The sequence below is a fragment of the Schizophyllum commune genome, assembly GCF_000143185.2.
Source record: "Schizophyllum commune H4-8 unplaced genomic scaffold SCHCOscaffold_1, whole genome shotgun sequence".
NCBI classification, from domain to species: domain Eukaryota; kingdom Fungi; phylum Basidiomycota; class Agaricomycetes; order Agaricales; family Schizophyllaceae; genus Schizophyllum; species Schizophyllum commune.
Window position 1 is genome coordinate 1,914,381 of NW_026089538.1, and position 23,388 is coordinate 1,937,768.

Genomic DNA, 23,388 nt, shown 5'->3' on the forward strand with positions numbered 1-23,388 from the left:
GAGGCCGATGCAATGACGCGGAAAGACGACGCGACTGAGGACGACCATCTTACAGCTTTATCTCCTTCCTACGATACCCGTTCAAGCCGTTTTGAACATCAGTACATGGATAACGGTAGTCAAAGTCTTGAATTCTTCATCGGACTGGGTGGCTTCCGCATTCGTGGTGCAAAGTCGACGCGACGAGTATCCGGACGATACCGTAGATGGACAATCAGCTGCTTTCATGATCTTGAGTTTGAGACCGTTCATTGAGCCAAACAATCGGACGATGTTCGCTTGTGGGTCGGTACCGCCCAGATACAGCAATGCATTGAAAGCAGGATAGATGCAAAAATACAACAAATGGTGAGTCGTTGCCTACTCCGAAGCCGCCATGACTAAAACGTATGTTAGTCGATCTATTCAGGCAGTAATGAGGACTGTGAGACGCACTAGCATTGATCAAATCGCCGTTGCTCTCCTTCAATACGCGCACGGCCTTTGCGCGTGAGCAGCCGACCTGCTGGACGACAAGCTCGATGTCCTTCGCGTCGACGCCAGTCTCGTCGACCTCACCCTCCTCCTCGGGCGCCTCGAGCTCGGGGATGTCCTCATCGTCGTCAGCACCAGGCTTCTCGACAGCGGGTGCGTTGTTGGCGCTCGCGGCCGCGGCCTGCTGCATAGCAGAGAAGCCAGACGCGTTGGTGTCCTCAACCTGATCGCGCTAATCAGTACGCGGATTCCTGTTCTCCCGAGTGCCACACACCTTAGCCTCGCCGAAGACGATGTAGCAGTCGCTGTTCGGCGACTTGTACACATCCGGGTTCGACAGGACGAACAGCACCTGCTTGTACTTCAGTTAGCGGGCGCCTACTTGCGATGGATTCGCGACTCACGTTCTTCGGCCGGCGGAGGGTGACGCGGGTGATGTTATCCACTTTCTTCAGGCCGAGGGTGATGAGGGCCTTGCGCGCCTTGCGCTCCGACCGGGACTGAACCTTCTCGAGCGCGGCGTTGGACGTCGGGTCCTCATGCTCGTGCTCGTGGGCGTGGTTGTGACCCTCATGGTCAGAGTGGTCGGAGGCGACTTCCTCGATCTTGGACATCTGCGGGAGTATGAGATGGATCTCAAGTGGTTGTCCGGGATTTGGCAAAGGCGCGCCAGACGCGTCGCGCGCCGATCGACATCCGGACCCATCGCATTCAATCCAGCCCGTCTAACGCTCGGTCGAGCTTGATGCCTCCCGTGAAGTGGAAATCGGTGACGGGGAGCACGATACAAGGCAGCACGAGCAGCGATTCTCACCTTTTCAGAGGGTTTTGGGGGTTGGATGCGTCCTCGGCGTCGTCTTGCGCGTTCCGGGCGAGGGTCACGCGTGACTTGTCACATTGTTCGACTTGGTCGTGCCTCAAATACGCAGGTGGCATTTGCGCTTTGGTACAGTTATCTTGTATTGCATATCCTTCTGAGCTCAGATATCCATTTGGTACATATTCTACATATCTACATGATTTTGGAGAGGCCTTCCGGCGTCGATAGAACGACAAACTGACGAAAGCCGGCTCTGCCTAAGGCGATTGACCACCGTGGCACTGCGAAGTTACTTCTTCGCCGGCTGGCCAAGTTCGCTAGCTCTCTCCGTTGCGATCTGGATACCACGGGCGATGGTCGATCTCACACGACCATCCTCCAATGCCAGTAATCCAGCAATTGTACAACCTCCTGGCGCTGTTGACAGCGTCAGCTCGTGCACATGTACGAAGCGAGACCATGAAGATGGCGAAATCTGAAGCTTGGGACTCACTGGTGACGGTATCCTTGATCTGCGCTGGATGCGCACCATGCTGCAAGACCATGCGTGCCGCGCCTTGTAAAGCTTGGAGGACAGTCAGTGCATGAACTTCATGCACGACGCGGACAAACTCACTTTGAGCAGCAAGCTCCAACGCCTCCGCGCGCGGAAGACCCATCATCACACCACCGTCGGCCTGTACACTATCAGTACTTGGACATCCCTAGCCGCCGCATGAGGCATACCATTGCTTCGAGGAAGATGCAAGCGAAGGCAGGTCCTGATCCCGAGAGCGCAGTGCACGCATCGAAGTGCTTCTCATCGAGGAAAGAGCAGCGGCCGATGGAGGAGAAGATCTTGAGCAGAATTGCCCGGTCAAGCTCAGTGATGGGAGAGTTGTTGCACAGGACGGTCATCCCTTCACGAATCTGCGACTATAAGAAGCCTGAAAGGGCTTAGTTGAGAGAAGACGTACTTTGCAAGGAGTGTTCGGCATAGCGCGAATAACCCGCGTCGTCGGGCGCACCCAGCCCACGAGCTGCGCCTGCGTGACACCAGCAAGGATGCTGACCAGCAGCTTTCCCTCAAGCGCGTCAACAATGCCCTCCTCAGCGAGGATGACATGCGCCAACTGGGGCTTGCAGCTATGAACGGACGATCAGTGCTCCTTCCCACTACTGTTGAATGAGTGCCACATACCAAAGGATCACCACATCCGATTGGCGTATCGCGTTCAGGTTGTCACCCGCGACGACCTGAACGGTCTTCCCCAGCGGACCCAACGCACCGAATACGCCCTGTAGCTTGGTGCGCGTCTCCGCACGGCTCACGCACGCGATGAACTGCGAGGGCGTCGAGGACGCGTCCTGGTCCGGAGTCATCGTCCCCGGCGTGTGCGACTCCCACTTGGGCTGCTTGTGCGAGGAGGGCGTTGCGGATGTGGCTGCCTCCAGGCTAGCCACCACGCCCGAGAGGATCGCGATGCCCATCGTGCCGCATCCTGCGTGAGGTGAGTGTATAGTTGAGTAACGGTTTGAAGCACGGAGGGGGGAGTCAACGTACCCAGTATGCACAGTCTGTAGCCCATTGTCAAGTAGGATGGCGCGATGGAGGTGATGGAGGGTCTAGCAAGGTGCGAGCTGCTTCCATTCGAAATGCGGAGGATCTGTGATCATGATGACTCGGACGAGGCTCGGATGGGAAGTCCCTTTGATCGACGTTCCTGGCATCCCCCACGGCCGATCGCGGCGACGTGGACGCGTACGGCTGGGTACAAGCGGCGAGGCTTGCGCGCTCCCCCCACGCACAATGCTCGCGTTCGTCACCGTCGGATCGACCAAGTTCGACGCGCTTGTGCAGGCGGTGTGCAATGATGCGGTCCTCGACGCGCTTCAAGCGAAGGGGTATAACCACCTTGTTGTCCAGGCCGGGAACTCTACGTTCGAACACAGCTCAAGGCTGCACGAAGCGGCTATTAGCGTCCGTACACGCAGTCACGGTATCGAACAAGAGTACTACAAGTTCAAGCCATCGCTGCGCGAGGACTACGAGAGAGCAGACCTGGTGATCAGCCATGCAGGTCCGTCTGCTAGCCATGGGTTGCGGATTGCCGACGAACGTCCTCTAAAGGCTCCGGCACCATTCTCGACGTTCTCCGCATTCCCAAGCCCCTCGTCATCGTCCCGAACCCGACTTTACTGGACAATCACCAGCAGGAACTTGCGGATGTCCTCGAGCAACAACGACACCTGGTAGCCTCAACCCCAGAGTACGTTACACAGCGAACCATACAGGCTATCTTACAACATTTACTGCAGAACGTTGGCTCGCGACATCGCCTCCTTCGACGCAACATCACTCGTACCCTTTCCTCCCTTCGATGGCTCTCGCTTCGCCCGCATCCTCGACGAAGAGATGGGGTTTTGATAGCCACACGACGGAATACCCAGCATGCAAATATATTCACGCATAGATACCTATGTTACCTCGCACAGATACCTGAATCCTAGGGCGAGGATGTGCCCTCCTAGCATGTTCTATCCTCCCTGGAGAATGGAGGACAGGCCAAAACGAAGGTAGCCCCCACGAATGGGGACCGACCCGCAGCACACGAATGCACAGCGATCCATCTTGCTCCCATAAAATGAGAACGTGCGCCTGGGTGTACAGCGCCGTCCAGAGTGTCAAAGAGCGTGGGGTGGGGGAAAGGGAGGAAGGCCGAGATGATGGCTAAATTGTAATATATTGCACTACATACTGTATGGGTGTTAGCGAGCGTGACACGGAGAGAGGATGAACACGTACCTTATACAGGATTAGCGAAGCTGTCGCTTAGGGTAAGAGATGTCTCCCGTGTGTGAACCAACCCCTCCTTCCCGGTCGAAGACCTGCTCGACAAGCGAACGGCGGAGGGACAGGCAAAAAAAGCACGGGAAATGTCAATCTCGCTCTCAAGAATGAGCGCCAATCCGTAGGGGTGCGGAGAGACGCTAAAGTGAACGGAGCTGTCTTTACCACGCGAAGCAAGGACGACGACGACGATACGACGAGGGATACAATCACAAGACAGACATGATGAAGACGTATGCTTGCATTGACGTGATAAGATACAAATGAAAACGTCTGCAGAACGCGGGTCAGCAAAAGTACGCGTAAAGACAACATGGGCTTGCTCACATTATGGGTGAAGATACAGAAATTACCGGTAGAACTCGTGGGTCTCGTCTGACCTCTTGACCGTTTGCTATATATCCTTCGTGAGCATCCGAGTCCAAAGAGTGGCCAGAGCCAGACGAAGGGAAAGGGAGGAAGGAAAGGGCAGTGGTGGGCGGAAGAAGACGCGATCGACTTTTTCTTGATGGTGATCGTGCTTGCACCAACAAGGGCAAATAAAGCCAAACTCACCTTCCATGCTTCCTCAAAGTCGACGGGCAAGATGACGTAGCGGTTCTTGCGCACAGCTGTAACTATGTCAGGCTCCGTCCGACATAGAATAACGACGATCTTACCTTGTAAGCCGGCGGCTTGTGCTATAGACGCAATCTCTGCCGAAGAGAGCTTGTCGGGTCGGGAGACAACTGTGAACCAGTCAATCTCGGTCTCGGAATATCAGTGCATCCATGGGCCGACGTACAGTCTTCCAAGTCGACGTCCGGACCCAGGTTCATCTTGCTCGTGACGGTCTGGAAGATGAGACGCTTCTCTCGCCTTGATGGGTTCGGGAACTCGATCTTTCGGTCAAGACGACCGGGACGGAGGAGAGCGGGGTCGAGAGTGTCGGCACGGTTGGTAGCCATGATGACCTGGGATTGTCATTAGCACAAGTATCGAAGAAGTCAACGAAGACGGCGCATACCTTGACATTGCTGCCCTGGTCGAAACCATCCATCTGGTTCAGCAACTCCAGCAAGATTCGCTGCACTTCACGATCCGCGCCCGTTTGCGCGTCGAATCGCTTTGTGGCAATAGCGTCAATCTCGTCGATGAAGATGATGGCAGGTGCGTTCTCGCGCGCGAGACGGAAGACGTCGCGAACCATGCGTGGACCTTCACCGAGATACTTCTGAACGAACTCGGAGCCGACGACACGAATGAAGGCGGCAGTGGTGTGATGGGCGACGGCTTTGACGAGCATAGTTTTGCCCGTACCTGCAGCGATGTTAGACATAGGCGACGTATCGCTTGAATGTAGCGAACGCACCTGGTGGGCCGTACAGCAGCACACCACGGGGCGGGTCGATACCGATCTTCTTGTACAAGTCGAAGTGGGTGAGAGGCAACTCAACGGCTTCCCTAATCTCCTGCTTCTGCGAGTCCATACCACCAACGTCCGAGTATGTGACATCGGGCTTCTCATCCACGCCCAACATCGCGATACTGGAGTCCGCTTCGGGCGGCAAGATGTCTACGAGTGCGTTCGAATGTCGGTGGAGGGCCACGGAGGATGAAGGCTTTAGAAGCTCGCGGTCAAGGGTAGACATGATGCGGACGACATAGTTAGAGCCCGTGGTAGAGCCCACGATCCCGGTGTGCTGGTCGATGGGTTCGAGGAACTGGCCGATGACGAGGGGCACGGACTGGATGCGCTTGACTTCCTCCTGCGCACGAATCAACTCGCGCTTGAGGTTGGCCTGTTCATCCTTGATGTAGGACTCTTGGATGTCGAGGAGCTCGAGATGGCGCGTGAGCTTCTTGAACTTGATGTACAAGTCCTCCTCTTGCAACTCCTGGAAGAGCTGCGACTTCTCGCTCACGACGCTCTCAAACGTCGGTTCCTGCAGCACAATGAGTATCTTATCATCGATGTGCACTTCACCACGCACCGTCTTCTGTATCTCAATCCCTGCCTGATCCATGGTGGCGAAAGTCAAGAAATAGGCGACGCGCGACGCGGTTACGCGTCTGTTTGGCCCTTGTTTGCGCCCCGGCTTATTCTATTTTGGGAATACTCCCTTGTCCCGAACGGTCTCCTCGAATACAATGGCCCATGTCGTGACCCCCCTCGATCAGCCGTCGAACTATAAGGACTCGCAAGCGCGGTTTGACCGCCAAAAGCAGAATGAGTTGCTCGAGAAGTCCTCCACTCTTTATGTGAGTCCCCCTTCGCTGAGGAGCAGGAGCCGTTCTAACGACCCGTCGGGCGTTACGTAGGTTGGTAACTTAAGTTTCTATACGACTGAAGAACAGATATATGAGCTGTTCTCGAAATGTGCCCGCCCTGAGGATGGAGGGGGCATTAAGCGTATCATTATGGGACTCGATCGGAATACGAGGTGGGTGGATTATATGTCCGGGTTTACCTGCCACTCACCACTGCACAGAACACCATGCGGGTTCTGCTTCGTAGAGTATTATACTCACTCGGAAGCGCTAGCAAGCATGCGGTATATCTCTGGGACGAAGCTGGACGAGCGAATTATCCGGTGCGACTTGGACTTGGGGTACAAGGAGGGGCGTCAATTCGGCAGAGGAAAAAGTGGCGGGCAGGTGCGCATACTCCTGAACGATGGTTGCGGACCATACTCACTCAATGCAAGGTACGAGACGAGTACAGACAAGACTACGACCCGGGTCGCGGAGGATGGGGCGCACAGGCCCGGAGAAGAGAGGTCGAGGAGCGTTACGCCGACGCAGAAGAGGGACCTGGTGCGGTTGCGCAAGGTGGTGGCGATTGGAAGGAGCCTGCAGCAGCACCCGCACAGGACAAGAAGCGCGGTCGATCACCAGAAGACGAGGGGGAGAACGCGCGCATGGTACGTCCCCGCGTACACCCTTCACGGCATACATGGCTTATGATATCTAGGGTGCTCGCGCCCGTATGGACGACGAAGGGGCACGCATGTAGCGCACGTCGGACCCATTACTCTGTTGTATTATTCCTCTTGCTATGATGCGCCACGTCTTGAACATCTTAACGGCAGCTCCGCGATCGGCGGGAAGCAAACGAAGGATTAGGTCTGAATCGGGGTGCTATACTGGACTCTACGGTGACAAGACTCGAGCGCGCAAGTACTGCCCTATGGACGGTGATACACCAAATAAGTGGGGAACGGGAGTCATATGCAGGTCCCGGACGACACGATGTGCCTCTTCGGGGTCCGCCATACGCGCGACGAACTTCCTTGAGTGTGTCTGGTCCGCTCTGAGGGTGAAGTTTAGCGTCCTTCACCATCTCTGAGTGCATCACTCACAATGGTGTGTAGGAGATGGAGTTTGCGCCCCCATCCACATCATGGTTGTGTAGGCGGTATGACCGCAACAATGCAGCGACGTCCGTGGCGTTCCAGCGCGGGGTGAAGCCCCAGAGCACGACTTTCTCTTCTAGATGGGTCGTATTTGCGCTGGGCCCAGTCCCGGTGCCCTTCTCCTGCTTCTTCAACGCCTCCTGGTAGTCCTGGAGGGCGAACCTGGTCAAGTTCTCGGGTATGACAGTGATGCCCTGGATGGCCTTTCCCTTGAGCCTGTGGGAGCTTGCGGGGACGTATTCCGGGCGGTGGAACTGAATGAGCGCGGAACCAGCTGGTAGCCAGCGGTTGTACTCGAGCTCGACTGTAAATGGTGTCAGATACACATATCTAGATTGAAGCAAGACGCACCCGAGGTCACACCCTCCACCTGTGCACGCATGAGCATTCGCGCGACATCGTTCCGAGTCGCGGACTTGGGGATGTTTCTGAGCCTTATGACATGAGGTATTTCTGGTCTGCTGGTAAGCCTCACGCTCAGTATCCCATTCCAATACTCACCCCGTGCGGCGCGCTGCATCTTCCGAAGGCGAACCCGACTCGAGGGCGCTTGTCGTGATCGGGGAGAACGAGAGCTCTGGACGCACGTGGGGCGCGTCGGGCCGTGTGACCTCCGTGCGCGTCACGGATCACTCTTGTCCATTGTCCACCACCATGTCTTCACGAGGCGACTACCGGCGGCGCGACGACCGCGGAGACCGCGACAGGGACAGGGACAGATACTCTCGTGGAGGGGGAGGGGGACATACGCGGAGGCGCTCTAGCAGGTCTAGAAGTCCAAGACGCGACGATAGGGACAGGGATCGTAGAGGTGCGCTGCCCTCACACCGGGGTAACAACATTTACCGACCAGAATGCTAGACCGTCGGGACTACGAACGAAAGTACGATGAGCCACCGCACCGCGAACGGGACCGTGGTACGGGACGAGATGCGGACAGACGCTACGATCGACGCGACAGAGACGACCGCCGCGACGACTATCGCCCCCTTCCGCCCCGTCGTCCGGAGGACAGGGATGATAGGCGTGGTCGGTATACTGACGAGGCCCCTCCGCGCGGTGCAGGGAGTGTCTCTGGTCGATCAGGTGTGTGGCACGCCACAATTCAGTCCGCACTTGCTCACATCCTGCCACAGACCACGAGGCCCCGACGCATCACGCCGACGGGAGACCGAACCTTGACCCGGATGCTCCTGATGGCCCCAAGGACGAGCCCATGGAGGAGATGGACGAGGAGGCTGCTATGATGCAAATGATGGGCTTGTCTGGCTTTGGGTCTACGAAGGTTCGCCAATGCTCACTGTTTCGGCGTCGTAAGTGATCTCAACTTCATATAGAACAAGCACGTCGAAGGTAACCAGGAGGGTGCTGTTGACATCAAGAAGATGCGGACGTGGCGCCAGTACATGAACCGGTTTGTCTTCTCGAATAGTTTCCCTACACCGTCATTGCTCACACCCGTCTAGGAGAGGAGGATTCAACAGGCCACTTGACAAGATCAAGTAGGGCCACGCCGGGCCTCTTGATTGCTGCGAGAAGATGAGTAGCCGTATCTGTATCTATTGTCATGCCCTTTGTCATCCATCTATCGTGCAGACTCTTTGAGGACTTCGCAATTCGCGTTAGTGGGCACCACGCTTGCTTTCCGGGTGCGTATCGCCTTTTCTACCCATGTTCTGAGAGCGATTTGCAAGACACGCACCATCCACTTGAGCCTTGGCCATCATTCGATACGTTGAACTTGTCACGTGTGCCAAGGGATAAAAACAGCGAGAAAGCATCGAAAGTTGTACATGGTGCGTAGGTACAAGAGGCAAAGCATTACAAGTAGAGGGACGAGCAGAAGATGACCGAGTTGGGGCGCTCCAGAATCTCCGTTGCCTTGTCGAACTTTTCTTGGAGCTCGGTGTTACCGATGACCTTCGCGGCGGTGGACATCTGCCGCAAGAGCTCGCCCAAACGACGGAAGACACGGATGAGACTGCCTTCGAAGACGTCGGTCAACTGGGAAATATAATCAGTACGCTGAGATTTTGTGCGAAAAAAGGGCTCAACCGTACCTTACAAATTTCCGCGAACGATGCACCTTTGCACCATTGCAAGACGCAGTCCATGAGCTCGACCTTGAATGATTGCACGTAGGCATCCTCGTCCACTGGGAGCTTGCACTCCTTGGAGACCTTCGCAATGCGACGCGCAGTCTCCTGCAATGTTCGCAAGGGACCGGCAAGGTCTTCCTTCAGCTTGACGACTTGCTCGCTCTGTCACAATCTCATTAGTAACTGCGCTCCATTCGCACCTAACCCAGCTCACTTTCTCATCGAAAACAAAGCAACTCAATAGCGCCGCGCAGTGCTCCGGCGACAGCGGGTTGAACACGCCATTGAACACCAGCTCCGTCAACAGCAACTCATCGCCCGTGCTGATCTCACATGCCACGCGACCCTTCATGTCCACGATGTCGTCCGCCGTCGTGAAGCCCAGTCGCCGCAACACGCGCTTGCGGCACTTGAGTTCGTCGAGCTGGAGAATATCGTGCGTCTGCTGGATGCGCTGCTTGAGCTCGCGGACGCGCTCCATGGCCTGGTGCTTGAGGGCGTAGGCGGTGAAGAGCTCGGGGAGGCGCGGGTCCTTGTGCATCGGGCTGCTGAAGAGCTTGCTCTCGAGGAGGGCAATTTTCTGTATGGACATTCCCGTCAGTAAACTGTGACCATCAGTGCATCGATATTACCCACCTTCAACAAGGCCTGGAACTTGTCATCCTTGATCCCCATATTCTGCACAGGATCTAGCAGCGCAATCCCCTCCGGGAACCGCCTCTGCACCTCCAGCACGCTCTTCCACACCGTCTCGCGCGCGTTCTCTGACCGCATGTCCTTCGGTAGGAATATGCGGACATGGCTGATCCCCTCGATGACGTCGAGCAGGATGGGTACAACGACAGGTAAGCCGCGCTCGCCTGGTGGACAAGGCTGGACGAAAGCGGCCTTTTCGGGCGACCAGGTCTGGCCTTTGGGGAGAGGTTGGTAGGGGGCGCGGGCGATGTTAAGGAGGACGTCGACGATGTATTGGGAGTGGGGAGGGAGGTTGCCGAGGTCGACGGGGCGGTTCTGGGTGAGGCATGTTAAGGTGAGTAAAGAATGAAAAGGGAGACGACATACCTTTGGTGGTAAGCGCTTTTGGTAGTTGATGACGACGCCCCAGCCAAAGTCGAGTTTCTTGTACTTGACCTTGATGAGGCGACCGGGTTGGAGGAAGGGAAGGGAGTACGTTGGATGAGTGATGACTTGTCGGAAGTCCTCGCCTAGCTGGTCGAGTTGTTGTCGGCAATCGTAGTATTCGGCGATGAGGTGCTCGTCGGGGATCTTCATCTTGTCGCGTTCTGCTTCGGCCTTCTCCAGGTCTGTAAATGGTGTCAGTCGTCGGAACTACGATCAGAAACAAGTAATCAACGTACCCTTCTGCAGCACCGGCACACTCGCCTTGCTCTGGAACTGGAAGAAGCACCGCTCGAGCATGAACTCGGGGCTTATACCTTCCACCTTCATCAAGTTGATGATCATGTTGTAGCCCAGATGGAACGCCGAGTCCAATCTGTCTGCCTCTCCCTTGATCATTCGCCTCGCCTCCGACGGCTCAATCTTCTCGTTCACCATCATAATCACCACACCCCGGTCGTCCAACCCTCGACGACCGGCGCGACCAGACATCTGGATGTACTCGCCCGAGGACAGGTTCCTGAACTCCCGCCCGTCAAACTTCTGCACGTCGGTGAAGACGACAGTCTTCGCGGGCATGTTCAGACCGATGGAGAAGGTCTCTGTGGCGAAGAGGACCTTGATGAGACCGGCTTGGAAAAGGATTTCGATCATCTCTTTGAGGATGGGAAGTAGACCGCCGTGATGGATGCCGATACCGCGCCGGAGGAGGGGGAGTAAGTTAGTAATCTGGGGGAGTTGACGGTCGGAGGGGGAGATGCTAGCGGTGGCGTTTTCGAAAATCTCGGTGACTGTTGCCTGCTCGTCGGCATTGTTGTACTCCATCTTTGACATGCTCATGGCGTTGGACTCGCAGTCGCGCTTCGCGAAGGAGAAGACGATGACCGGGTTGTAATTCTTGTTCATGATGACCTTGATGATCTTGGCAATGTCGGAGGGGCCTGGAATGTGGTTAATAGCGCTCTTGGCAAATTGGTGCGACAGATACCTTTCTTGTCTCCGCCCTTCTTGAGTTTCTTTCCTTTGCCTTTGCCAGCGAAAGGATCCGAAGGGTCATCGCCGGTGCCGTCTTGCAACTTGCCCATTGCTTTAGCAAAGTTGTCCTCCCGGAACTCGCTCTTCTCGTTGACGACAAGGTATATACCCTCGCCACCCGCGGGGAAGAGATAGTGCTGCAGAGGCGTAGGCCGGAAGTCGGTGTACACAACGTGACAGGGCTGCTCGTGAGACTGGGTGATCCACTCGGCGAACTCCATCGCATTCGGGATGGTGGCAGACAGGAAGACGTAGCGAACGCTGTGAGGGAGCAGAATGATGGTCTCCTCCCAGACGACACCACGCTCCTTGTCGCGCATGTAGTGAATTTCGTCAAAGATGACCCATGCAACTTCGCGCATGATTTCAGAGCCGCGGTAGAGCATCGAGCGCAGAATCTACAGGGGATGAGTACCTGAGCACGTATGGGATGGCCTAGGGCATACCTCTGTTGTCATGACCAAACATGTTGCTGAAGGATTTATGGTCGTGTCTCCCGTCATCAAGCCAACGTCGCCAAATTCGGAGGACATCTCGCGGTACTTTTGGTTACTTAACGCCTGCACAACAGACACCATGTTATTGACATGCAGAATACGAAGTACAAAGGGAGTAAGTACCTTGATCGGGCTAGTGTAGATAACTCGCTGCTTTCTATTGAGGCATTGGGCGATCGCGTATTCGGCCACCACCGTCTTGCCTGCACTGGTGTGGGCAGAGACGAGAACACTCTCGTTTCGCTGGATGGCATATACGGAGACGCGCTGGAAGGGGTCGAGCTCGAACTTGTATTCGCGATCTGGCTTTGCGGGGGGAACATGCTGAGAGATGGGGATGTAGTTGTAGCCTTGGGGAACGGCCACTTTGTGTCGAACCTATCAAAAGATGTTAGCGTCTGCAAGCTAATGAGAGGATTGAGTTCACGCACCATATGACCCAGTTGCACTGGTGCTGTCTCCGCGGGTCCACCAGTAAGCCCCGCGCTTGGTGCGACCTCACGCTTCGCCTCCGTCTCAAAGTCATCCAGCACAACCGGTCCAGGAGATGTCGTCCGCGGCTTCTTCACAGCAGAAGGCTCTGCACCCTGGTCCACCTGCATAGCGCCACCCTGAGCGCCATCGTGCTTTTCAGCAGGCTCTCGCGCCTTGCGCTTTCTCGGCGGCGCGCTGGGGGCCGGGAGGTCGGCCATTTCGACGTCATCCGCAGTTTCGCCATCCTCGAGGAAGGAGAAGAGGTCATTCGTACTCATGTCGGGAGAGTATGAGGGAGAGGGGGAGATGACCGCGCCGTAAGTACAAGCGCGTCCAAAGGTTGATGTCCGTCAAGCGGTCCGGCGCCAAAATCAGCGTGATCGGAACCACGTGCGCGATACTCCTTGTACGCTGACCAAGTCCAAGTTCGCTCTCAACTTCAAGTCCTCAGCGATGTCTATGCTAACAGGCATTCTTTCTACGTGTATAATCCATTGCTTCACTATACATTTCGCTTTTCTGATGAATATTTTGCATTGATGGCTCCTTCACTGGATCCACTTGCCATCGCCCGAGTACAGGACTTTGCCGTCGTCGAGCTCCTCCAGACGGTGGAGGTCCATCGGCCTGAAGGGAATGGGATCAGTGGCATGCATATTGCAGACTGAACGTCCACCCACCTCTCGAGCAGGGGCTTGACGTAGGGATCGAACGTCGGCCAGTATGGGTCGCCCAGATGGTATTTCTTCTGGTGCTATTGTGTTGTTCAGCATCACCCCCCCCTCTCAATATTGGCAACACTCACCTCCAAGGACTCGTAGCGCTCGACAATAGTGAACGCACGCGGATCCTTCGTGTCCTGCATGACGAACCAGTCGATCGTCCCCTCGCTCTTGCGGTAGACGGACGCCGCCTCGATGAGCTTTGCTTTGATCTTCTCGACCGCGCACGGGTCGTCCTTGGCGTAGAGGTGTACGACGATAGTGTAGACCATGGTGGTAGTCTGTAAGTGGAGTGTTGCGTGGAGAGGGGGAAATATGGTTACCCGCTGAGGGGCGGGCTTTATTTGTGGCCACCCCACTGCAGCCGCGCCCATGGCTGGATCGATCGATGACCAGGCCTCTCTCAACGCTACCTCGCGAGTCAGCGCGCATCCCCAACCTTCCAGTCTCGCAGTCCGATTCGGACGAGGTAACTTATCGCACAAGTCAGGCAGCAAAAAGTCAAGAAGATGCAGTGTACATTGATTACTCTTTAGCATTCTTCGTGATGTATGATACAGTTAGAGCAATTGACCAAAGATGACAGCAAGCAAAGCGTGAGTGTACGTAAATGAAACAATGCAATAAAGAAACAGCACAGAGCCCTCGAAAAACCGTCGCCCATGGCATGTGTAAGGGCGGCGCTCACAGCGACACACCGAGTCCATCAGGGTATGCGAGACGCTTAGTCGATCTCCTCCATCGCGGAGGTGGAGGCGGCCTCAGCTGCCGGCGCGGCGGACGTCGACGGCTCGGCAGCGGCCTCCTCCTCCTCGTCGACGTCGAGGCCGAGCGAGATCATGCGGTGGATGCGCTTGGCGAACGATGTCGGCTCGTCGAGGGTGAAGCCGGAGGTGAGGAGCGCGGTCTCGAAGAGGAGGTAGGTCAAGTCGCGGACGGACTTGTCCGCCTTGTCCTCCTTGACCTTGCGCTTGAGCTCCTTGATGATCGGGTTCTTCGGGTTGAGCTCAAGCGTCTTCTTCGACGCCATGTACGACGACATCGAGGAGTCGCGGAGGGCCTGCGCCTTCATGATACGCTCCTGCAGAGGTCGTTAGAAAACAAGTCGAGGAGGTGAAGAGATGAAGCGACGTACCATGTTCGACGACCAGCCGAACTGACCGGTGACGAGCACGCAAGGCGAGTCGTTGATGCGGTTCGAGACGACAACCTTCTCGACCTTGTCGCCGAGCGCCTCCTTGACAACGGTGCAGAGCTCGTTGAAGTCGGCGGCCTCAGCCTCGCGCTCCTTCTTCTCCTCCTCGGTCTCCTCGAGCTCAAGACCCTCCTTGGACACACAGACGAGCTTGTGGCCCTCGAACTCCTTGAGCTGGGTGATGGCGTACTCGTCGATGGGGTCGACGAGGAGGAGGACCTCGAAGCCCTTCTTCTTGAGGACCTCGAGGAAGGGGGAGTCGCGGACGGCAGCGAGGGACTCGCCGGTGAGGTAGTAGATCGACTTCTGGACCTCCGGCATGCGGGTGATGTAGTCTACGGATGGGAGTCAACGTCGATATTCGTGGCGCGCACACGCATATTCACTCACCCTTGAGCGAGGTCTGCTCATCGAGCGACTTGGTCGAGTAGAAGCGCAGGAACTCGGCGAGCTTGCTGCGGTTCTGGGCGTCCTCGTGGATACCGAGCTTGAGGTTCTTGCCGAACGCCTCGTAGAACTTGGCAAAGTTGTCCTTGTCCTCGGCGATCTCGGAGAAGACCTCCATGCACTTCTTCACGATGTTCTTGCGGATGACCTTGAGGATCTTGTTCTGCTGGAGCGTCTCGCGGGAGATGTTGAGCGGGAGGTCCTCGGAGTCGACGATGCCCTTGACGAAGTTGAGGTACTCGGGGATGAGGTCCTCGCAGTCGTCCATGATGAAGACGCGGCGGACGTAGAGCTTGATGTTGTTGCGCTTCTTCTTGGACTCGAAGAGGTCGAAGGGCGCGCTAAAGACGAATGAGCGACGTGTAAAGACAAAGAGAAGAAGCGTGCTTACCGCTTGGGGATGAAGAGGATGGCCTTGAACTCGAGCTGACCCTCGACGGAGAAGTGCTTAACAGCAAGGTGCTCCTCCCAATCGTTCGTCAAGCTCTTGTAGAAGGCGGCGTACTCCTCCTGGGTGATCTCCTGCGGGTTGCGCGTCCAGATGGGCTTCGTCTTGTTGAGCTCCTCGTTGGACTTCTCGACCTCCTTGACCTTCTTCTTCTTCTTGTCCTTCTTCTCCTCCTCCTCATCGACCTCCTCGATCTTGGGCTTCTCCTCGTCCTCCTTCGCCTCCTCCTCATCGTCCTCGACCTCCTGCAAGGTCGTGTCAGCGATTGTCGACGCGCATGAAAGGATAAAGTACGAACCTTCTCGACCTCCTTCGTGACAACGAGCTGGATCGGGTAGGAGATGAACTCGGAGTGCTTCTTCACGATCTCCTTGATGCGCTTCTCCTCAAGGTACTCGAGCTGGTCCTCCTTGAGATGGAGGCGGATCTCGGTACCACGGCCGAGGGGCGGGTTGACGGTGTCGAGGGTGATGGTGAAGGTGCCGCCAGCAGCGGACTCCCAAATGTACTGCTCGTCGTCGTTGTGCTTGGAGATGACCTGCACACGATCGGCGACGAGGTACGCCGAGTAGAAACCGACACCGAACTGGCCGATCATGGAGATATCGGCACCGGAGCTGAGCGCCTCCATGAAGCCCTGCGACGCGATCAGCAATCGGCCACGATCAAATAAGCGCCCAACTACACACCTTCGTGCCGGACTTGGCGATCGTACCAAGGTTGTTGACCATGTCGGCCTTGGTCATGCCGATACCCGTGTCGCGGATGGTGAGCGTCTTGTTCTCCTTGTCGGGGATCAAGCGGATGTAGAGCTCCTTCTCGGTGTCGAGAACGGAGGGGTCGGTGAGCGACGCGTATCTGATCTTGTCGAGGGCATCGGAGGCGTTGGAGATGAGTTCACGAAGGAAGATCTCCTTGTTCGAGTAGAAGGTGTCTGGGGACGCGGTCAGCGGTCGCGCCACAAAGGGGAGAGCGTCGACTTACTGATGATCAGGTCGAGCAGCTGGCTGATCTCGGCCTGGAAGCCAAAGCTCTCGGTCTGGGGTGCAGACATGGTTCTGGGGGGAAGTTGAGTGAAATCGCGAAAGAGACGCGTCGAAGGCGACGTACTTCGCGGGGGAGAGTAAGTGAGGGTTGCGAGAAAGGAGAGAAACTATGCAGCGAGCTGTTAGACGCGCTCCCGTCTTTTATACGCCCATCGCAATTTTCCCCTTCTCGAATCTTCTTACCGGATATGGGTGAGGAAGCGGATGGAACCTTCGAGAAGGTTTCCTGCGCGACGCCACAAACTACCCTCAAAGGCGCTCGGAAACAAGCGCCCTGGCAGCTGGAAAACTCGAGAAAATAATAAAGGCGCCCTGAGCAACAGCCCTTTCGGGGAGACGGGCAAGGAGGCGGGGATCCGGACACGGGAAGGTCATGTTACCCCGCACACAGCGCCGTCGACGCGTCTGGAAACCTGCTGGAAACAAGGATGTTGTTTTCCTTGACTAACGATCACATATCAGCTTCCCCAGAACAATCCACATCCTATCGTTTGCGTCCCCCAAGCATTCAAGCGCCCGGGCTCTTCGTAAGATACCAGGCGTCGCGAAGGCGGCCAAGACAATGGGCGGGACGCGAAACGTCACGCGAATGTTCGACTTGTGTCACTGTCACATTTCTCGAGTCTTTGGGAAAGGCAGTCGAATGTCGCAAGCTTCGGACAATGTATCAGTGCGTCGTGCACCGCAAGACTTTCCAAAAGTGTATACACCTATGTAGACCAAGTAAGTACGTTCGAAGACAGAGCGGCAGCGATACAGCGCGAGTACGACATTAACTGCACCGCCGTCGAGACTAGATATTAAAATCCTATGTGCGAAGTGTACTGGGGGCGAGTATCGATAACGATGACCTGGTGGATACAGTTTTGTGTTCATGCCAAAGGAGATTGCACCGAGATAGACGGCGAGGAGCGCCTGGGACAGCGCACCAGTCCAGGGTGCGTGTCATCTACTCGGGCGGGGTATGGAACGCCAGCCGGGGTGGCGTTCGGCCGCGGGTCCCATTGACCAAAGCGAGGGGACCGCACGCGGCGGGGTGACCGGACATGCTGGATGTCCGGTCTGTGCGCAGGGCATGGCGAGCCACTTCAGCGGACAAGCCGGCTGGGAAGGCAGGCCGCCGCAGTGCAGCACGGGGTCGTGAGATACGTGCCAGTCGTAACGGTTGATTATAAATAAACAATAGAGTATGGCTTGCCGATGGTGGGATGGATAGCCGAGATGGAGGAGCTGGGGGCCGCTATCTGCGGTGCCCTGGAGCGATCGATGAGCAGGAGGTACAGGTCAAGAGATATGAAGACTTACGCGACAATGGAACCTCTCCCCAGTGGCCTCGATGCCAGCCACGAGTCATGCCTGTAAGCCCGAACCGAGGGGGGAAGTGACGCGTCTCGGAGTGTACTTCCGCGCCGGGGAACGGTTTCGCATCGCAGACGACCTAGACCTGGACCTGGCGCGCAGCGCAGACCGGTCGTTATGGCGCATGATGAGAGAGGCGACGACTTGAGGAGGGGTGGCAGAGAGGTCGCCGCTGCTGTCGTATGAGGCACCGCCGCGCTTCGCGAGGTGCGCGCTTAGACGCTCATAAAGGAGACGATCCTGCGCAGCAAGGAGCTCGGCAACGTCGCTTGACGTCTGCTCGTCGACGTCCATGCCATCGTCCGAGCCCGCCTCTGGGGCTGGGCTTGGAGACCGACTGCGTAGACGGCAGGCAAGGATACGTTGCACGAGACGCATGAGCTGCAGGTCGCTGTTCGCGGATGCGCGGGGTTTATTCAGTGGGGAGAGGGATGAGGCGCGGCGTACGCGACGGCGGGAGTGTGTGGGCGCGAGGAGGGAGTTCGCACGACGGCGCGCCTGTGCCTGCTGAGGTATCGGAGACATAGGCTCCGGGATATCAAGGTCGCCAGGGAAGGGGACAATGCTCAGCGGCGCCTGCGCCGGCAGATCGACTGCAGGTGCCACAGATGCGCTGACGTTGGCGAGGGACAGGGTGCATGGGGCGGCCGACTTGGTGAGTAATGAAAAGGAGGAACGAGTGTGTCTGCGGGTGCGCGGGTGAGAGGAGAAGGCGCCGGCGTTCGTCGTATCGAGGAAGGGAGCAGCGAGGGCGAGGGCCATGGTGCACGAGTCGCGGTCTGCTCGGGTCGACGAGACGAGGATAGTGGCGGGACGAAGGAGGGAGAAAGGGGAGAAAAGGGCGTACGATAATGAAGGTTTGGGGGTAGCCAGGATGGCAGGCGCGTCCCGCCTCGGGGGCACCCCAGCGCCGCGTGGCAACCGGCGGCGGCTTTGCTCCCGCCGGGCCGCGACCGTCCGAGCCTTGTCCTCCCCCCTCATCATCATGTCCGTCCCAGCCATCGGACGGCAGTTGCGTACTATCCTCACTCAGCCAGCCGATGCCTTTGCGCTCTCAGAGCTTCTTGCAGCGGTCGATGACTTTGTCGCCACCAGCTACCCTGAGATCATCGCAGAACTAGAAGAGGAGTTGCAGACAATAAACGCCGAAGAGGTCGACCACACTGTCCTCTACCAGATACAGGTCCTGCTCGCGGTATTAACCCATTTGGAACCCGTGCTCTCTGCCGACATCATCATTTCCTCTTGGTTTGACATCCTGCTCCGTCCGGCCCTCCGCGAGGCAAAGCTGTCAACTACATCTGTTGACCAGGCTAAAGAGCTCGTCCTTTCCGCCCTACGTAAGGCAGACGACGCCTCGTACGACAAGGTGTGCAGCTTCCGCCGCCGTCTGCTCGATCTATACCTTGGCGCGACCTTCAACGAGGCCGGCGACGACGTTCTAGAATGGGCGGAGCTTGACGAGCGCGAGAAGGAAAAGTGGGCTTGCTGGAAGGCCAACCTGGAAGACGTCCTCCTGAAGCATGGGACGCAATGCCCCGCAGTACGAACGTTCTGTCAACTCGCTATCTACAGAGTAATAATATTCTGCAATGTAGGAATTTATGGCCGAAGTAAATGCGCATTTCGCCCAACCGGAACACAGACTGCAGCTCATCGCGCTGCTCGACCTATACGCAACGACGGAACAGTTTGCAAGTATAGCGCCGATATTCGCGCAGCACGAACTGTTCACGAGTTTGCTAAATTCCCTCATGCTGGACAACTCGTCTACGGCGTGCACTTGTAGCATCCTGCTCATGGTCAAGATGCTGCCCAACTTCGCGGTGCATGCTAGTCGGGATCTCAAGCGTGCTCTACCCATGCTACTTGCCATCCTTGCCAGGATCATGTCGTGGAGGGGACGTCCAGCACCCACAATCGAAGATCCGGACATCATCCCGGTGTACGACCCTGACCTCGAAGCAGAGCTCGATCGCGACACTCGACAACCGCTTCACATCAACCCGGACTTGCAGTGGCAGCGATTGGAACTGACGTTCAGCGCCGCGACCTCAGCACCGTCTCCCCGGCCGCTGTACACCATGCTCTACTACCTCTTCCCGTGCAACGTCATCAAGTTCCTCCGAAGTCCGATCGACTACCTACTCTTCCACGAAGTGCCCAGCCCATACACGGTCGAATGGAGCGCCGCGCTCGACGATGCAGAAATTCGGAGTAAAAGCGAGGTAAAATCCTTTCAAGCTCATCCACCATCTTGAGGCTCACCTTTTTCCCAGCACCTCGTCCGCACACACATCTGCCACCCTATCATGATCTGGCAAGACGCCACCATCGAAATGGGCGACACCAACTTTTGGTCCAAATACGACGTCGCGCGCATGATCAGCGACGCCTCCATGCTCGACATCATCCACACCTCCGTCGGCGTCCGCGAGCGCTTCGCCACCCTCGGCAACACCATCGCCTCTCCCAACGCCGAGCCGCCCGCCCCCGCCGTCCTCGACGCCGACCCCCACCCCGTCGTGCCCGTCCGCGTCGCGGATACCTCGGCGGGCAAGCCCCTCATCTCGCTGCAAGACATGGTCACCGCGTCCGTCGCGCTGAAGTCGCGGATGGATGTGAGCATCAGCAAGGCAGCGACGGCCTGGCCGAACCTGCTGTTTGCGAATGGCAATGGGCCGGGGACGAGTCCGTCGAGTCCATCGCCGAGTCATCAGACGCTGCCGGGGGACACAGCGTCGATAACGACCACGGATGTGCAGAACTCGTCACGGGTGGCTCAGGCGTTGGCGAGTCTGCAGCGAGAGGTCGTGCTGTTGCGCAATGAGCTCAACTTCGAGCTCTGGCTGTCGAGGGAAAATGTGAAGAACATCGGGCGGCTGTACCAAGACCGTACGCTATACAGAAGCGCGGAAACCGAACGGCAGGCTTTGGTCAGTCAATCTTTGTCTTTGGTGAATGCATCCTGACGCATTCTATCCAGTACAATAAATTGCGCAAATATCGTACTCAAGTCAACGATCTGGAACGGCAGCTTCGCGAGCACAAACAGCTGGCCTCGTCCACGAAGAACAAATTCTCGGAATGGAACATGGAACTCGCGCAGAAGCTCAAACAGCTCCGGGAGGCCCAGAAGGTCGCGAACGACGAGAAGGCCGCCCTGCGGCAGGCGGAGAAGCAGGCGAAGGTGCGTTTCGGCAGTGTAATGTCTAACCAGTGTTGAAGAAGTACCGCATAGGCCCTCTTCGAAGCGCAGGGCAAACTTCTGGCAGAGGCGAACCAGACGGTCTTCGACTTGCGCACACAAATTTTGAGCAATCAGCATAAGATCGACCGGCTGCACGATTACGAGGCGCAGATTGAGCAGCATGTGAAGATGCAGCGATTGTGGTGAGCGCCCTTCTTCTGGCATGTCCGAAACTCGCGCTGACGGTGTACGTAGGGGCGAAGACTTCCGAAGGTTCAATGAACGGGAGGTGGAGGTCGAGAACATGAAGATCGAAATCCAGCAGCTTCGCATGCACTTGCAGAGCTACTTCCATCAGCAATGCATTCTGGAAGACGATGGCCGGTACGTCCCTCAAACATCTTACCCTCATCCCCTCGACGCTCAAGCTCACCCGGCCCCTCAGCTGTCAACGCCGCGAAGTGCAAGCCCTCCAAGCGCAGATCGCCAAGCTCAAGCGCGCGGCGAAGCAGCCCGCGTACGAACGCCGCGCGTCCGACATCGCCGAGTTCGCGCGCGTGAAGCAGGAGCTGGGCGCGAAGGTCGAGCGGCTAAGGGAGGAGAAGCGTGAGCTGCAGGAGATTAAGGAGGAGCTGGAGTTCATGAACGAGTGTTTGAGGGTGCAGGTGCAGGGGACGCAGGGGTTGGTGTCGCCGCGGTCGGGGAGCCCGGTGACGGTTGTGGCGCCGAGGCCGATGCCTGGTTGAGTGCTTGCCTGAACGTAGATCGCTTGGATTACGGAGTACAGTATCATGGACGACTGTAAGGTCAGTGCGTCGAGAGGAAACTTGAAGCTTTTCTCGACTGGGTAAATGGGGTATCATCTCGGTACAAGTACAACAGGGAAACCTTCAACCTTCGTCTGCCGTGGACCTGCCACAACGAGATCCAATCCGCTGTTTTATGACCGTGGGCTTATATCAAAATCCGAAATTCTGAGAGGTCCCCTCGCTCTGCTTTCGTGTCAGACCATGACAATTCGGCAACTTCATATCGCGCGTGCACCTCTTACCTGCGTGCTGGACTCCTTCGTATGTTCATACTGATACACACTCAGCTGTATCGAGGCCAACGCCTCCGACCAAGCATCCATCGGAGCAGGCGCCGGGAATGAAACGCCCTGAGATTGCAGAACTTCCTGGTGGATGTGTCTGATTGACAGTGTAAGTATTCACACCAGTTGGAGAGAGAACACCAACGCGTTGGGATCTTCAGCCCAGTTGGGTACTAGCGTAAGGACGCTGGCCCACTCTGGGTCACCTGATTGAATCATCGTGTCGAAGTTGAGCGAATTGTTGTTGGCTGGCCCAGGAAATCCGAAGGGTTGAGCGTCGGGCGGGGTACTAGCGAAGTCAAATTTGAGGGATCGCAGCTCTTCAGAGGTAGGCGATACGGACTCGTCAACCGCCATGCGCCTTTCCTCGAACGTACGAACTCTCTGTGAACCGGCTATCTGCCTTCCGTACTCGGGTGACGACGGCAGGTCAGACGAGCTTTGTGGGCCTATATCCAATGTAGGAACGGGTCGGTGCTGTGGATTCATGTCTATCGCAAGGACGATATCCCATGAGGGCGACTATGGGCTCACCCTGGGTGGCGACGAAGGGATACTGGCACCTAATTGCCGTAGCCTGCCTCGACCAGTTGCTTCCCTGATCCTATCCCGCGTAGCGGCTCGCCGTGAAGACATCGCTGAATATTCCCGCTTGAGGCGTTACAAGAGGATCTCACGCTAGAAGAGTGGCACCTTGACCTATCTCAGATGTGCTGTTCACATTGTGGCACGACTTCGGCGTGCCCAATTCAATGACTCACCTGATCAGCGCGCAATTACCGCCCTACACAACGTGCAGAGCGTGAAGGGAAGGCAAGAGCTCGACCGACGTATGTAGGCTTTGAGGGCACGCGTTTGTCTAGGCCAAGATGCGAGTTGGAAGCAAGTTCACACCGTTCAGTTCTCGAACTTCGCAACGGCAATCCCCGTGATGTTCTCGCGATTAGTTGGCCCTTCAAATTCGCGTCGTTGTGGAGAATTCCCACTTCTTGGTGACGGTCTAATCAGGCCTACCGACACCCTTGGCGCGGATGTATCTCTGGTCTGAGTATGTCATGGCACTCATGACAAGCACAATACGATATGAAGGCCGCCGCTTCAACTGGCAGTACCGGGAACAGCGGCGGCCATCGCGTTCCGCTCGG

The 23,388-nt window shown here is 56.8% G+C and overlaps 13 protein-coding genes across 13 annotated transcripts; 4 read left to right on the forward strand and 9 right to left on the reverse strand.

Moving 5' to 3' along the window:
* Positions 1–323: 323 nt before the first annotated feature.
* Positions 324–1,358, reverse strand: SCHCODRAFT_02606216 (nascent polypeptide-associated complex, alpha subunit). Its single transcript, XM_003035129.3, has 4 exons — positions 879–1,358; positions 749–826; positions 436–697; positions 324–380 (listed from the first exon to the last, which is right to left on the reverse strand). Exons 1-4 carry the CDS (start codon positions 1,086–1,088, stop codon positions 361–363), a joined length of 570 nt encoding a protein of 189 aa, XP_003035175.1. The 5' UTR covers positions 1,089–1,358; the 3' UTR covers positions 324–360.
* Positions 1,359–1,432: 74 nt separating this feature from the next.
* SCHCODRAFT_02606221 (pyrroline-5-carboxylate reductase) lies at positions 1,433–2,776 on the reverse strand. Its single transcript, XM_003035128.2, has 6 exons — positions 2,475–2,776; positions 2,251–2,419; positions 2,021–2,203; positions 1,911–1,971; positions 1,788–1,859; positions 1,433–1,711 (listed from the first exon to the last, which is right to left on the reverse strand). Exons 1-6 carry the CDS (start codon positions 2,762–2,764, stop codon positions 1,584–1,586), a joined length of 903 nt encoding a protein of 300 aa, XP_003035174.2. The 5' UTR covers positions 2,765–2,776; the 3' UTR covers positions 1,433–1,583.
* Positions 2,777–2,847: 71 nt separating this feature from the next.
* Positions 2,848–4,002, forward strand: SCHCODRAFT_02606224 (glycosyltransferase family 1 protein). Its single transcript, XM_003035950.2, has 3 exons — positions 2,848–3,354; positions 3,405–3,543; positions 3,593–4,002. Exons 1-3 carry the CDS (start codon positions 2,952–2,954, stop codon positions 3,699–3,701), a joined length of 651 nt encoding a protein of 216 aa, XP_003035996.2. The 5' UTR covers positions 2,848–2,951; the 3' UTR covers positions 3,702–4,002.
* Positions 4,003–4,347: 345 nt separating this feature from the next.
* SCHCODRAFT_02606231 (26S proteasome subunit P45) lies at positions 4,348–6,177 on the reverse strand. Its single transcript, XM_003035127.2, has 8 exons — positions 6,098–6,177; positions 5,476–6,049; positions 5,131–5,423; positions 4,909–5,077; positions 4,784–4,852; positions 4,680–4,735; positions 4,452–4,518; positions 4,348–4,397 (listed from the first exon to the last, which is right to left on the reverse strand). The coding sequence occupies exons 1-7, from the start codon at positions 6,128–6,130 to the stop codon at positions 4,474–4,476; spliced, it is 1,239 nt and encodes a 412-aa protein (XP_003035173.1). The 5' UTR covers positions 6,131–6,177; the 3' UTR covers positions 4,348–4,397; positions 4,452–4,473.
* Positions 6,178–6,231: 54 nt separating this feature from the next.
* On the forward strand, positions 6,232–7,416 carry SCHCODRAFT_02606234 (RNA-binding domain-containing protein). Its single transcript, XM_003035949.2, has 5 exons — positions 6,232–6,365; positions 6,426–6,547; positions 6,596–6,761; positions 6,812–7,027; positions 7,078–7,416. The coding sequence occupies exons 1-5, from the start codon at positions 6,255–6,257 to the stop codon at positions 7,117–7,119; spliced, it is 657 nt and encodes a 218-aa protein (XP_003035995.1). The 5' UTR covers positions 6,232–6,254; the 3' UTR covers positions 7,120–7,416.
* SCHCODRAFT_02606236 (uncharacterized protein) lies at positions 7,191–8,090 on the reverse strand. The gene is made up of 4 exons (XM_003035126.2): positions 8,021–8,090; positions 7,871–7,972; positions 7,466–7,823; positions 7,191–7,416 (listed from the first exon to the last, which is right to left on the reverse strand). Exons 2-4 carry the CDS (start codon positions 7,905–7,907, stop codon positions 7,257–7,259), a joined length of 555 nt encoding a protein of 184 aa, XP_003035172.2. The 5' UTR covers positions 7,908–7,972; positions 8,021–8,090; the 3' UTR covers positions 7,191–7,256.
* Positions 8,091–8,143: 53 nt separating this feature from the next.
* On the forward strand, positions 8,144–9,197 carry SCHCODRAFT_02606240 (uncharacterized protein). Its single transcript, XM_050344207.1, has 5 exons — positions 8,144–8,330; positions 8,381–8,605; positions 8,656–8,804; positions 8,857–8,933; positions 8,986–9,197. The coding sequence occupies exons 1-5, from the start codon at positions 8,174–8,176 to the stop codon at positions 9,023–9,025; spliced, it is 648 nt and encodes a 215-aa protein (XP_050202869.1). The 5' UTR covers positions 8,144–8,173; the 3' UTR covers positions 9,026–9,197.
* A 143-nt stretch (positions 9,198–9,340) lies between these two features.
* On the reverse strand, positions 9,341–12,871 carry SCHCODRAFT_02484574 (antiviral helicase; the record flags this gene model as incomplete). The annotated part of the gene is made up of 10 exons (XM_050342836.1): positions 9,341–9,523; positions 9,580–9,780; positions 9,833–10,198; positions 10,255–10,629; positions 10,681–10,922; positions 10,977–11,678; positions 11,726–12,170; positions 12,219–12,332; positions 12,393–12,647; positions 12,701–12,871. 10 exons carry the CDS (start codon positions 12,869–12,871, stop codon positions 9,341–9,343), a joined length of 3,054 nt encoding a protein of 1,017 aa, XP_050202870.1.
* A 321-nt stretch (positions 12,872–13,192) lies between these two features.
* SCHCODRAFT_02606246 (uncharacterized protein) lies at positions 13,193–13,763 on the reverse strand. Its single transcript, XM_003035124.2, has 3 exons — positions 13,549–13,763; positions 13,424–13,497; positions 13,193–13,370 (listed from the first exon to the last, which is right to left on the reverse strand). The coding sequence occupies exons 1-3, from the start codon at positions 13,735–13,737 to the stop codon at positions 13,292–13,294; spliced, it is 342 nt and encodes a 113-aa protein (XP_003035170.1). The 5' UTR covers positions 13,738–13,763; the 3' UTR covers positions 13,193–13,291.
* Positions 13,764–13,954: 191 nt separating this feature from the next.
* Positions 13,955–16,721, reverse strand: SCHCODRAFT_02606250 (heat-shock protein 90). Its single transcript, XM_003035123.2, has 8 exons — positions 16,666–16,721; positions 16,540–16,613; positions 16,245–16,489; positions 15,854–16,192; positions 15,499–15,800; positions 15,051–15,448; positions 14,601–14,995; positions 13,955–14,546 (listed from the first exon to the last, which is right to left on the reverse strand). Exons 2-8 carry the CDS (start codon positions 16,607–16,609, stop codon positions 14,190–14,192), a joined length of 2,106 nt encoding a protein of 701 aa, XP_003035169.1. The 5' UTR covers positions 16,610–16,613; positions 16,666–16,721; the 3' UTR covers positions 13,955–14,189.
* A 1,230-nt stretch (positions 16,722–17,951) lies between these two features.
* SCHCODRAFT_02485331 (uncharacterized protein) lies at positions 17,952–18,722 on the reverse strand (the record flags this gene model as incomplete). The annotated part of the gene is made up of 1 exon (XM_003035122.2): positions 17,952–18,722. One exon carries the CDS (start codon positions 18,720–18,722, stop codon positions 17,952–17,954), a length of 771 nt encoding a protein of 256 aa, XP_003035168.1.
* Positions 18,723–18,931: 209 nt separating this feature from the next.
* SCHCODRAFT_02606254 (uncharacterized protein) lies at positions 18,932–22,234 on the forward strand. Its single transcript, XM_050344208.1, has 8 exons — positions 18,932–19,503; positions 19,559–20,188; positions 20,240–20,896; positions 20,947–21,150; positions 21,202–21,353; positions 21,406–21,534; positions 21,596–22,142; positions 22,202–22,234. The coding sequence occupies exons 1-7, from the start codon at positions 18,946–18,948 to the stop codon at positions 21,894–21,896; spliced, it is 2,631 nt and encodes an 876-aa protein (XP_050202871.1). The 5' UTR covers positions 18,932–18,945; the 3' UTR covers positions 21,897–22,142; positions 22,202–22,234.
* Positions 22,235–22,352: 118 nt separating this feature from the next.
* SCHCODRAFT_02021444 (uncharacterized protein) lies at positions 22,353–23,135 on the reverse strand. The gene is made up of 2 exons (XM_003035121.3): positions 23,005–23,135; positions 22,353–22,942 (listed from the first exon to the last, which is right to left on the reverse strand). The coding sequence occupies exon 2, from the start codon at positions 22,730–22,732 to the stop codon at positions 22,361–22,363; it is 372 nt and encodes a 123-aa protein (XP_003035167.1). The 5' UTR covers positions 22,733–22,942; positions 23,005–23,135; the 3' UTR covers positions 22,353–22,360.
* Between the last annotated feature and the right edge of the window lie 253 nt (positions 23,136–23,388).